The 12,334-nt window shown below is 46.6% G+C and overlaps 2 protein-coding genes across 2 annotated transcripts in view; both read right to left on the bottom strand.

Moving 5' to 3' along the window:
* Positions 1–3,355: 3,355 nt before the first annotated feature.
* Positions 3,356–12,334, bottom strand: part of LOC122614335 (pneumococcal serine-rich repeat protein) — a 54,048-nt gene continuing 45,069 nt past the window's right edge. The window contains exon 7 of the mRNA XM_043788901.1: positions 3,356–4,073. Within this exon, the coding sequence (XP_043644836.1) occupies positions 3,952–4,073 (122 nt within the window). The 3' untranslated portion in view covers positions 3,356–3,951. The remainder of the gene's footprint in view (positions 4,074–12,334) is intronic.
* LOC122614325 lies at positions 3,941–11,497 on the bottom strand. Its single transcript, XM_043788890.1, has 2 exons — positions 8,622–11,497; positions 3,941–4,073 (listed from the first exon to the last, which is right to left on the bottom strand). The coding sequence occupies exon 1, from the start codon at positions 11,495–11,497 to the stop codon at positions 8,870–8,872; it is 2,628 nt and encodes an 875-aa protein (XP_043644825.1). The 3' UTR covers positions 3,941–4,073; positions 8,622–8,869.

Here is a 12,334-nt window from a genome sequence, read left to right as displayed (position 1 = left end):
TTCGATAATCTGGTGAGTCAGAGCTTTTTCGGGTGGCCAGTCTTCGATGTGGTTTGGTATTTTATCGAGGGCGGTTATCGGTTGCGGTATTTCTGGCGCGCGGACACTCTTTAATAGGTTCCTAAAGCTTTCAGCAGATGGCGGTTTGCCCTACTTCCGGTTGTTGAAAACTAATTTGAGAACATTGGCAAAAATAAAGCGTCGTTTTCCTAGTATTCTTTATTATCAATTAATATATTTTATAAGGCTTTCTAGCATACTGCAACATCAAAAGACAAGAAGAATAGCTTCAAGTCCATAAAATCCATTTTTAAAAACCATTGCCGATTTGAACGGCTGTTTATTCTTTAAATGTAATTATTTTAATTTGTAACGAATAGTTAAATAAATTTCATGACTTAAAAACTTAAGCTGGTTTCGAAAAAAAATGTTCTACAATTGTTCTGTACTGCTGTACGGAGACTAACCTAAGTCCAACCAAGAGGATTCTTTTAATTTTACATTTTACATTTCGGCAGATCCAACAAATACTTACCCATTGTAAAGTATACAGAGAAATATTGCTTCCCAGAAGTCAACTGATTTGGGAGGATAATGCAGGGAAATGAATATACCAACCAAGGACCACTTGTAAATTCAGTTTATTTTCATTTGATTTGGTTTGTTTCTGTGGTTGATGCCTGCACCTCAACGCTTTTCATGTTCAGTTACAAATACTGAGATATACTTACTACACAGGTGACACAAATTGATTTATCGTTCGTATGGCTTTGCTTGACTTTTTGTTTCGATTCAACATTTCTTGTTTGATGAATAAAACGCTGAAGGCGTTCAAATGTATTTTAAATATATTTGTTTTGCTTTTTCATGGTTTATTTTTGTAGTTTTCGTTTTTCGGTCGGCGCTGCGTTTTGCATTGCCAGCAACAATTAACAGTAAAAGTTGATGCCTTGCACACAAGTTGAAGTATTACCTGCTTCTGTTTGAATTCCGTTGTTAATTTATTTAATGTTGATTTACTCGGATAAGCCATCTCATTAGTTATTAATGTACCTACTTGGTATTTACTCATTTGGTTTGTTTGTGGTTCTATTTACAATACATCTGCCTGTGTGGTGTGTGTGTGTGTCTTTCTTTGTGTTTCGTTACTTTTACATTTGTAAATAATTGCTCAAACTGGATTGGGCACCAAAAGTCTCTCGTTCAAAGGCTAAAAAGTTTGATTTTTTCTCGAGAAATATTTTCGTTATTCATTAATTTATGCTTGCTGCGTGTTTGTGTTTAACCTGTGTCGTTATTCAATATTCATTGGTATTTCGCCCTAGAACGTTACGAGTATTTCAATTACATCAATTTACTTGCTTCGGCTGTAGTTGTTTGTATAATAATTCAGCTTACATTTTTACACTTAGCTAGCCATAATTATAGACATTAGTTGTGTTCTTTTAATTCGGTCTCCCCAACCTCCATTCAGTTAATATCCAGTTTACTTTCGTTAGTTTAAGCATGCAGTTATGTTAAATCAATTTTGCAAACCTAGTGGATATGCTCTGCCCCACGAGTTAAATGCAATTACTAAGTACATTGTTCTTTGATTGTTTATACTAAATATCCTTTGTGGTTGCCTGGCGCAAATTTGATTATTTTATCCTCGGTGTGTGGTCAAATTCGAATGGCTTTCTAGGCCAAAATGCGTATCTTACAAATCTGAATGAGGTGTGTGATTCTTTGTCCCAGATGTACTTGCATTGCATTTAACAACGACCCGCTCTAAGTAGATTAAATGTTTAAGTTCACAATTTATTGAGCTAATTTAAAGCTTTCCATTTGTTTTCATCCTTCCGATTCCCTGCTTCCCTGCTGCCCGCATGGACCAAAATTATATTTATTTGTAAACAGAGTGTTCTCTAAGTCTAAGCAAAAACTGAAACTGTCCATCTATTCAATGAATTCATTGTCATGAACCGTGTGATTTTAAATCAGATACATTTTGTATTCCCTTGCAAAGAATTTGGTAATTATTGAGTTAAAAGCTAACCAAATCAGCTTCGAAAATAGAGATGTTGGAGATATGTCTTAAAAAAAGATTCAAAACCCAGATTTCAGCTCTTTATTATTTTTCTCATTGTTTTCATGTGATGCTAGTGCACGTAAATTTGCTTTGTGGATACAAACTATCTTTGTATCTCACAGTAATTGTACGCTAGAGCCCAAAACCCTATTAAATTGCCTTTGCGCAATCGGGCGAGTAATGGGAAAGATTTAGGCTGATAAATACATATCCGGCTAATTGTTAACTGGATTGGGATTAGATGGGCGGTCAGGGAAGTAAGTTCTCAACATTGCTTTCAAGCCTGCATCGCTATGTTGGCTGAAACCGATAGAAGTTTGCTTCAAGCTATATTTTGTCGTTAGACCTGCAACTGAGTTGGCACAGGTTCATAAACTTATGCATTTGGTGAAGGCTGGGCAATCAATTCTGGCTCCTCGGCTGCTCGACCACAAATAATTGTAACATTGAACACCTAAAAAAACATTTAACATGTAGCTTAGATTCACTTAGTTTAATCCGTTTAAAAATTAATTCGACAACAAGCTCGTTTTGCACTTAAGTAACAGTTTCACATCGATCCGCTAAATATCTAACTCTCCTCGCTTTTGTTATTCAATTGTTTATTAAGTTACGCTACGCCACATTTATTGCAGGTTCTCATTAGGATTGGCACAAGTTGACTTCCAAGTTTAAGTAAATCTATTGAATGTTTCTTTGCTCCTTTTCAATTATTGTTAACCTATGAATTGTAGTTTTACTCAAAATGTATCGTGGAATACTTGATACTTATGCTTGCGCTTTTCTTTCAACATCTTCCCCTTCAACATCTTTAACGTCTAAGAGATACAAAAACTTTCGGTTGTTTATTGCTATTAACATTTACTTAGGAGTACTTTCAGTTAACAACTTAGTTTCAGACGTAACTATTGACCAACTTTTCTCCTCTTTTTCCTCAACAGCTGCCTGTCGACGCCATTCAGGAGGGTATTTATCGGGTGGGAAAACCTAAGGAAAAGCTCGGCTAAAGAAAAATTGAAACCATTTGGCTAATCAACTGAACAATCGAAACCTTTCGCTTAATTGCTCCTTCTGTTTGGCGTCGTCCTGCAGCCCAGAGTAGATCATATCCTTGGCGCAAAAATTACAGGACAATCGAGTCGGTTCTGGTAAACAACTTCGTCGAAAAGACGGCTAGTTTGAAGTAATTTCAATAGTGAATTCATATCTCTTAAGCCAAGAGATATGAAAATGTAAAATGAAGATACCAAATAAATTCTCTACTGAATCATTGTAGAGCGACTAATAAATTATAACGCAATACTACACGTCATTTTTTTAAATTCAAGTAGAAATGTGCCTAGATCAGGCAGTGAATAAATCTCTGGAGAAGGTTGAATTTGAGCACCAGAACGTTCCCGATCTAATGTTTAAAATGTCATCGAAGTTACTCTATAAACAACGCTTTAACTATTGACTAAACTGAATCACTTTTGATTTTCTCGACCATTGAATTATATTTGGTTTGCTCTAAGTGGAGTCTAGCTCTCAGTTAGATATAAAACAAGTGATTACCGCCTGAGCAGACTTAACTACAATTAGCATTAGGCTTAGCTTTAGCCGAGCACTTCGGAGTGCTCCATCCTCATTTATTTTAGTTAACAATTTCTTTTGATTCGATTTCTCGTACTCTCCGTTATTCTTTGTAGCAATTGTGCGCATAACTTTGATTGGGCGGGGCAGGAAGGGAGTTGGGGGTTGCAGGAAGTGGGGGGCAGAAGGGTCCTCCGGCTTCCTGCCACAAACTTGTTGTTCTTGCTGCCAGCCACTGACATTTCCAGCTCGTGCTGACATCTCATCCGGTCGCATCTGCTCCAGCGGCGTCACTTCCTTCCTTCCGCTCATGGAACGACGTGCAGCTGCATCTCCATCTGCTGGCGCTGCAGATTCAGCTCGGTGCGGTTCTTCATCATCCAGGTGCGCTCCAGATTCTCGCGGAAGTTGCGCTCGTTCTCCTGTCGCACTGTCAACGATAGAAATCGGTGTAAATGATCTCGGATAGCATCAGTTGAAATGGGAATAATTTGTGGGGAAAATCAGTTTAAATGCCCTGAATCCAAACGCTTTAACTACTTAAAGAAGGATTTTAAAATATTTCGTAAATGAGCAGTGAGCTATAACGCTTTCATAAATTAAGAAAGAAACACCGATTCCCGCTCTAAACTAGTTCATAGCTCTAATGGAACAAGGCTATGGTATAGAGATAATCTAAATAAATCACTGCGCACTCGTTACTTTCCTGTTGCATTTCGTTCAAACTGCAGTTGAAGTAAATGCCTGTTGATGAATTCTCGAATGCAACTTTCATCAATCCAGACTATTTACTTTAAACACAGTCCAACATTGTTCGTCTTCCGCTCCTCGTATTTCCGTTTCCGCTTTGGGTTATCACGTTCGCATATGTGTACACATATCAGTAGTATATGTATGTATATCCCCCCTTCCACACACGGCATTCTTTTTTTCGCCAAACCCCCTGACATGACCCCCTGCGATTGTCGACGCGGTTGCTGTTTGCTCAACGCTTTTGTGCATTTTACAGCAGTTTTAATTAACGCTCAACAAACTGGAGGAGGATGCGGGAGTAGGAATGGGAGTGGGATAGAGATTGGGTTGGCTGGATTGGATGGGCAAACATTGGATACCTGCCCGTGGGTGTTGTGTAAAGTGTCAAAATTTGTTTGCCAATCAATCACAAACATACTCGCGGACACTGGGACAAGTCGCAGTTGTCGGTACAGTCCCAGTCCCAGTTTGGTTGTTTGTTCCCAGGCGAAACTGTTGCACACCAGCCAATGTTTGAGTTCTTTGTTTTGTCTGTTTAAGTTCGGAATTCCGCACTGTGTGTATAATTTGATTGATTTACCGGAAAAGCTGCTAATTCACAGAGTTCCTATAGCGTCCAATATACTTGCCACTGCACACACTCTGCGCTCGGCTGAAATTTAATTAAAAAATTCCTGCCCCAAAACGGCCACCAAACAGACCGAAAGCCAGCGCTAACAAAAACACAAGCACACACACACCCTTCGCTGCAAGGCTAGTGCAAAAATTTAAGTAATTTTCCCCTTTTTACGCTCTCATTTAATTGCAAAAATTAGTAATCCCATTTCCACCCGCAGTCAGCGACTTTAACGAGTGGAAGTGCAACCACGATGCAACATCACACATCGTTGCCGCTGCTTCTGTTGCTGCTGTCGTCGTCCAATTCATATGCATATATGGGCCAAAGGCCACAGGCCACGTAGTGGTTTTCAGCCGCTCGGCCAGGATGTGCCAGGCAACCTGGAGCTCCGTCTCCCTTCCCCACCTCGTCGTGCCTATGCATGGACTATGAGGCGTAATCGCAACGTGTTAATGCCAAAGTGGGACTGGCGGGTGGCGGGTGGAGGTTGGCGGGGCATGTGGCTCGGAACAGGTGACGATGCCTGCCATTATTCACTTGGCCAAGTGCTGGCTCTTGCCGGCTTTGTTGCCGCTCTGGTGAGTAGGAGCTACTCAGCACAATGCCTCTTGCAATTGGCCTGCTTTCGGGCTCTGAAGTTGGCCAGTAGGCTGAAGGGAGGATTTGGTTGGTTCCCTGGTAATATTTATTAATCGTCTTTTGTTTACGAATAGTTTATGTGGCCCTTAGGAGACCTTAGACTAGTTCTAGGATCTTTGGTAAATCCAACTACGAAGCTGTGAACTTATTTTTTTTCACCCCTTTTGCAGTTATGATAGCTAATTCGGAATTACCGCCGTATTAATTTAAATAGTAATTTAAATATTTGTTGAACTCTAAAAATTTGGCCACATTTAAACAAGTGTACTGCTCATTACTCGCCGACTACAGGACATAGCCTAGTTGATCATTCATCTGTCCTCAAGGACGTGGTTGAGCCATGTGCGTGCCCAGTTGCTGAACAGCTCGCGTGCTCCTGTGTGTGCCAGGCTATACGAGACCAATTAACATATAACTTTCCCACCGGTAAACAAGTTAAATTGTTAACAGCCATTATGGGCGCTCATAAATGCTGCCGAGTAACTTTGAGCCCCTCGCCCGCTCTCCTCCTGCTCCTGTTGGACTGCCGCCCACGCTTTCCATTCAGTTGCCTGCTCTGTCTGCCTGGCGCTTTGTCTTTCATGTTGTTTAATTATAAATGTGGCGTTGAAAGCAAAGGACCCCACCCTCTGGCCCTCCCCTCCCTAGCCTCCTAGATTGTGGGTCCTGGCCGTCACGCCAGTTTGCCTGACGGATGGCAACCGACGCCTAATTAGCAGCCTGGGAATGAAACCAGCTCTGGCTCCGGGGATTGTTTTGCATCTATTGTACCTTCAAATTGAATTTATTGATGCACTTTTGTTGCCTCCGCTGTCTGGCTTGCCAGTGGCTAAAGCTTTTTCGCTTTTTTCGCTCTTTTGTGGTTTAACTGGAGCATGATGGAGACGCAACATGCAACAGATTTTCCGTGGTAATGGAAAGCTTGTTGAAACAACTCGTCCATTATTGCTTTTAGTTATGAATATGACAATAGGAACTACGTCAAGTGTAAATAATCACTAAGCGAGATGAGATGGCATTGTAAAGTGTTGCATAAATGAATGGCTCTGTTCAAACAAAATAGCGCCCAACGTGGGGCTTTTATTTGTGCTTTTCCATGTGCTCATGAGCAATAAGTTTGCGTCACCTGCCGCTTAAAGTTTGCAGTGAAACTTTTCGATTACATAGGGCTTAGGATGCAAGTTGATCACACATTGAGGGATGGATATGTGAGGTATGTGGTAAACATCCTGTCAGAAATAAGTTTGAACCAGCTAGAGTTCTCAGCCAAGTGGTTTCTTATATAGTTTTCACTTGAACTTTTCGATAGGAGCGAAATAACTATCCGACTGCCTTTTTTCTGACCTCAAACTTTCTTGAGCGAACTGTCAATTTGTCGCTTCTTCATCTGTAAGCTGCAACTTTCTAGTGGGCTTGGCAATTTGGGGACTTTAGCGGTCACACGGGACTGCCGGCTTGGGAAGGCCAGCGGAGCCAACGGAGCCAACAGAGCCAACGAAGCCAACGGAACCAACTGGGCGGGCAATGTCACCGGCATTGCAGTTGCTGCTGCCTTATAATAAACAATTGTTGTTAGTTTACTTTTTGCTGCTGTTATTTCTGCTGTTCTTATCGCTCTTGTTGTTGCACTTTCCCTTTCTGGCGCTCACTGAGGCGCAGTTGAAAAAGTAACCTAGTTTCCATGTCGTCAACGTGAAATTAATGCTATGAGTGTGAGCGTGCCTCCTGTCTGTGGGCACACGCACACATAATAAAAAGGAAGCCGAGCGTACCGTGCCGTAATGATGCTGCACACCCACACAAGCCCAAGCACAAGCACACGCACACACACGTAACAAACAAAACTATTAAGCGAGTGTATAAAAAAGAGCAGGTTGGCCAAGGGAAAGGTCTCCGCAGGCCTTGGCTGCTCAGCCTGCCAGTCTGCCTGTCTGTCTGTCTGACTGCCTGCCTGCCAGTCGGTCAGTTAGTCTCCCACTGCCACCCACTGGGTGTCGGTTAAGCATTGTTTGTCCTCGGCTAAATAACACTCACACAAACAACAATATCCACATGCACACTCACACTCACACCCACACCCATGCTCCCATCCACACGCATACGCACACACGTGCTGATTAGTTTGGCTTTGCGGCAAGACGATGCTGCGGCTCCTGATGCAGTCAAAGTCATTAAAGTCATGGTAAGTAAGTACGGCATCATTTTTTATGGCCGTGTGCGTGTTTGCCTGGCAGGTTAGTCAGTTAGTCAGTTATGTAATGCTCGAGATTTTGCTGAGCTTTTGCCAGCTCAATATTTGAAAATTCCTCCCCAGCTGCTGCGTCGTGCGTTTGTTTGTTGGTTTGTTTGTTCGCCTTGTTTGGGGCGGTGTTTGAGTAGAGGGAGCGTTTTCAGGGCAGAGGGGAGTTGGAGCTGACACACATATTTGTATTTGCACAGTTTTATGGTCTGTAAGGACATATTGCAATATGGCCACACCGACCGTGATGCTTTAAGGCCGATAATGGACCCAAGCTGACCTCGTTCATTGATTTGCATCGATGGGGTAGAGATGCAATGCAGTTAAAGTACTCCAAATACAGAATATTCAATTTTTTCTTGAGTATTTTTGTTCGATTGTTGATATCTGATTGACGTAAAATGTAGCTGTTTGAAATAAATAGGCACTGCTTTTCAAATATTAATTTAACTATGCAACGCCTATTTTCTATTTGCAAGTCTGGGGTCTTAGGGCGCAAACCATTGAGGTACGAAAACTACAAATTGGCGCCCAATGTGGGGCGTTGCAAAGGCTGCTCTCAGCCTGAAAATAATTATTTTCTTCACCTTTTCATTTTACCAAAAGCAAGCGACAAGACGCCAATCATTTATCAACAATCGAAGCTCTCTGCGGTTTGAGACTTGTGCAAATCCAGCAACATCCATTTCTACTTTTAGAAACACAAACTCCTGGCCTTGCCTACTTACAGACTCTTCGATAGTTGCCGCTGCCTCTCTTCTAGTTGCCTCTCTCCCGCAGTCTTCAAGCGTCAGTTGGACAATTCGGGGCCACCAGAGACCCGGAGACTCAGAGGAAACAAAACATGGAGCGGAACGACAGCACGGAATCGAAGCGGAAGCGAAAACGCAAACGTTAACGAAATCGAGTCCAAAGTCAGGGGATAACCAGCTGGCAGGTTGGTGAAATGGCCGAAGCACAGCCTCTGCGTTGGAGTTCATGAGGGCCGCATGCCCGTCCAGTGGACGGGCGTGTCCCTGCTGAACGAATGCGCCTTCTTTCCGCCCTGGCCGGAGCTGGAGGTCAGCGTGATGGTCAGCACAAAAACGCTGGCGCACACCAGGCACAACAGGACCGTGGACAGGACAATGCAGACGATCCGCTTGCGCTTGCGATCCGCCGCCTCATCCTCGTCGGTGTCATCGCTCAGCGACTTCTTCTTCAGTTTGTGGGAGCCTCCGGTCACTGACCCCTTCCGTCCGGCAGCCAGTTTGTGGTGAAAGGGCCTCAGCACCTGGGCCGCAAATGCGGCATCGCTCAGCTCGTGGTCGTACGTGAGCGAGGATTTCCTCTCGAAGCTGGGTCGCTTCTCCTCCAGGAAGGCAGCCGCTGCCGCCGAAGCGGAAATGGGTCGAGGACTCCTCTTGATTTCCTCGATGCTGGACCCAGGCACAACTGTGGATAGCGGGCGACTGTTGCGTCGGTGGGGCGAGCTCAGCTCGAAGTCGTCGCCCGCCTGCGGACCGCTGCCAGCACTCGCGTCTCCGATGAAGCTCTTGGACTTCTTGGACGCGCTCAGTGTCTCCCGATAGCTACGGAGTCGAACGCTGGCGCTGTGCAGGGCCTTGGCCTGCTTCACACTGGCACTGGCGTTGGTGCCCTGGAAAGCCGCTGCTGCTGCCAGAACACCTGGCCGGTGGACGGCTAGCTCTTCCAGGTTGCTGGGCGAAAGGTAGAGCGACCGCCCGTGCTGGGCGCCCCGCTTGAAGTGGTACGCTGCACTGGCCGCGGCCGCCGCGCTGTGGAGCTGCAATCCATGTCCGCCCGCTGCTGCGGCTGCGGCTGCCGCTGCCGCAGAGGTCGATGGTCGTCCGTCTAGCTCCAAACTGTGCGTGCTAACTTGGCGGGTGTGTGGGTGGTGTGAGTCCCGCTTCTGCTTGATGCTATTTGCTGCTGAAGGCGGGTGGGTGGCACTGTGACCGGCGGCTGCATCCTCAAAGGATCCCGCTCCGGAGCTCTTGCGCAAGCGCTGCACGGCCACGGCAGCGGCGGTGATCTCCGCAAGGCCGAGCTCCTCCATCTTGGTGTGACTGTTGCTGCGCGAACGCGTGTCCACGAACAGCTCATTCTCCAGCGACAGATTGGTGGGTGCCGCAAAGAGGTTCCGTCCGTTCATCGGCTCCATGAGGTCATCGTTCAGCGAGGGATGTCGGATCTGCGATTCCACCACCGAGTCCGGCTTCACACTGGGCCTCCGACCCGGATCGTTGAACGATCGGTGCGAGCGACAGCCCCGTCGGCTGGGCGACGGTGAGCGGGATATCTCTTTGGCACCGGCCGGCGGACCGGGCATTAGGAAGTTGCCCCTCACCGAACTGGTGCGACGACTGGAGGTCGCGGAGCCGGCAGCTACGGCCAGCTGGATTTGGTCCAGGGCGGCGGGATCCTGTTGCGCGTGGAAGGAATGCGTTTTCTTCATCTGAAAATTGGTAGACGGATGGACGTCAATGGTGTCGGATCGCCGGAACAGGTTCTTCTTCAGCGGATGCATTGGGCGCTGATGCGGGGCCACCGTCGGATTGGGCATATCGTCCACGTCGATGAACTGAATGGGCGATGTGCTCCCGCCCAACGATCGCCCCATACCCATGCCCACGCCCACGCCCAAGCTGCCCACACCGACACCATCGCCCAGGCTGCTGCTGCTGCTGACCAGGTAAATGTCCGGCTGCTGGCGGTGCTGCTGGCCCAGCACCGGGCTAACCGCGTGTGAGGTTGGTGAGCTCTTCGAGTGCGCATGCTGATGCGGATGCGGATGTTGAAGCTGTTGATGTGGATGCGTATGTTGTTGCGGATGTTGGCGGTGCGATAGTGAATGCTGCTGGTGGGTTGTCTGATGCCGTGCAGCAGCTGCCTGTGCGGCAAGTTGTTGAAAAGTGTGCAAGTGCAACTGATGTTGCTGTTGTTGTTGGTGTTGTTGCTGGTGGTGTTGTTGTTGTTGTTGTTGGAGGAGGTGATGGTGTTGCTGGCGGGCAGAAAGGGCTGGGGAAACGGCACCACTGCCGGTGCCACCACCACCGCCACGCTGGCTGGGATGGGATATAATATGTTGCTGTTGCTGTTGTGCTGGGATTGCTAGGGTCTGCGGGGGTAGGGCTCCGGATCGGGGATGGGGCAGGGGCGAGGCCGAGCGGTGGATCAGCGGCTTCTCACTGATGATGATGCCCTCGCCCTCCAGGTCCATCTCCATGTCCAGGTCCATGTCCATGCCCATCTCCATGCCCATTTCCATGTCCAAATCCATGTCGAGATCCCCGGAAGACGGTGCATAATTATCGATGGCCATGGACAGGGATCGGTGGATGGGCCTCAGCTTGGGCGGCTTCTTTTTGGTGGCGGGATTGTCAAAGGACGAGGTGCCCGACGTGTGCTCCTCGTCCGCCCCGCCGACGGTCAGATAAGGATCGAAGCTGTGAACGGCGACGACATGCTGGTGGTGTCGCTGCTGCTGGTGGTGCGCGTGCTGCTGCTGGTGGTGCGACGACTGCTGTTGCTGCTGGTGGTGGTGGTGCGATGACTGCTGCTGCTGGTGCTGCTGCTGACCACCGCTGGTGCCGCGCTCCATGCGGTAGTAGTACTGCCGGGGGTATCTATGGTAGTAATGTGCAATTGTGGTGCTGGTATGTGGTTATGTGGAGTGGATCAATCGGGGAGCTATCGGGAGCTACCAGGAACCAGGAGGCTATTTGGGTTGGCTAGTGGGTACTTCACTCTGACCTGTCAGCCCCAGAGGTCGGTGGTTCAGCTGGCTCTGAGGGTGGTTGCACCGCCGAGTCGATTGCTATTGCTATTGCTATGGCTATTGTTATTGCTATTGCTATTGCAGGTGGTATATATTGTGGTTGCTGCGGTTTTGATCTTATTTTTACTTGTGAGGGTGCTCTTTGTTGCTGTTTGGTGGTGCTGGATTGCTCTAGGTGGTGGTGCTACACGACAAACACGGACACCGATCGTGGAACGGATGTGGGGGAAGGTGGCTGGTGGGGCGGGAGACACACACACACATGTGAACACGGGATGCACACACACAGAGCGAGAGTTTAAGGGCGGTGCAAGGACATTCGACAACAAGAGAGGAAAGTTGGAAAAGTACGCTTGAATTGATATTATGTAACTTCTGATTTCTCGGCTGCGTTCTCGGATTTCTCTCTGCTTGTGCGTTCGTTCTCGATTTTTATCACTGTTTCGGTGTTCTGGCTGTTTTTGGTGTTTTTTTGATTTTTTTGGCTGTTTTGGCTGTTTCTGCTGGCTCTTTTATAGCTACTTCTCGTCTAGTGCGTGCAATTAAATTCCTTTTTGCTTTCTAGCTGCTACTGGCCACACTGTTTTATTGTCACATAGTGTACGTGCTGGTTGTTCTTGTTGTCTTTTATTTGTTGCAATTCAAATGAGTCTTTGTTGT

This window comes from Drosophila teissieri, chromosome 2L, assembly GCF_016746235.2.
Source record: "Drosophila teissieri strain GT53w chromosome 2L, Prin_Dtei_1.1, whole genome shotgun sequence".
Taxonomy (NCBI): Eukaryota; Metazoa; Arthropoda; class Insecta; order Diptera; family Drosophilidae; genus Drosophila; species Drosophila teissieri.
The sequence above is the reverse complement of the archived record's forward strand: the minus strand, read 5'-3'. Positions and strand labels throughout refer to the sequence as shown.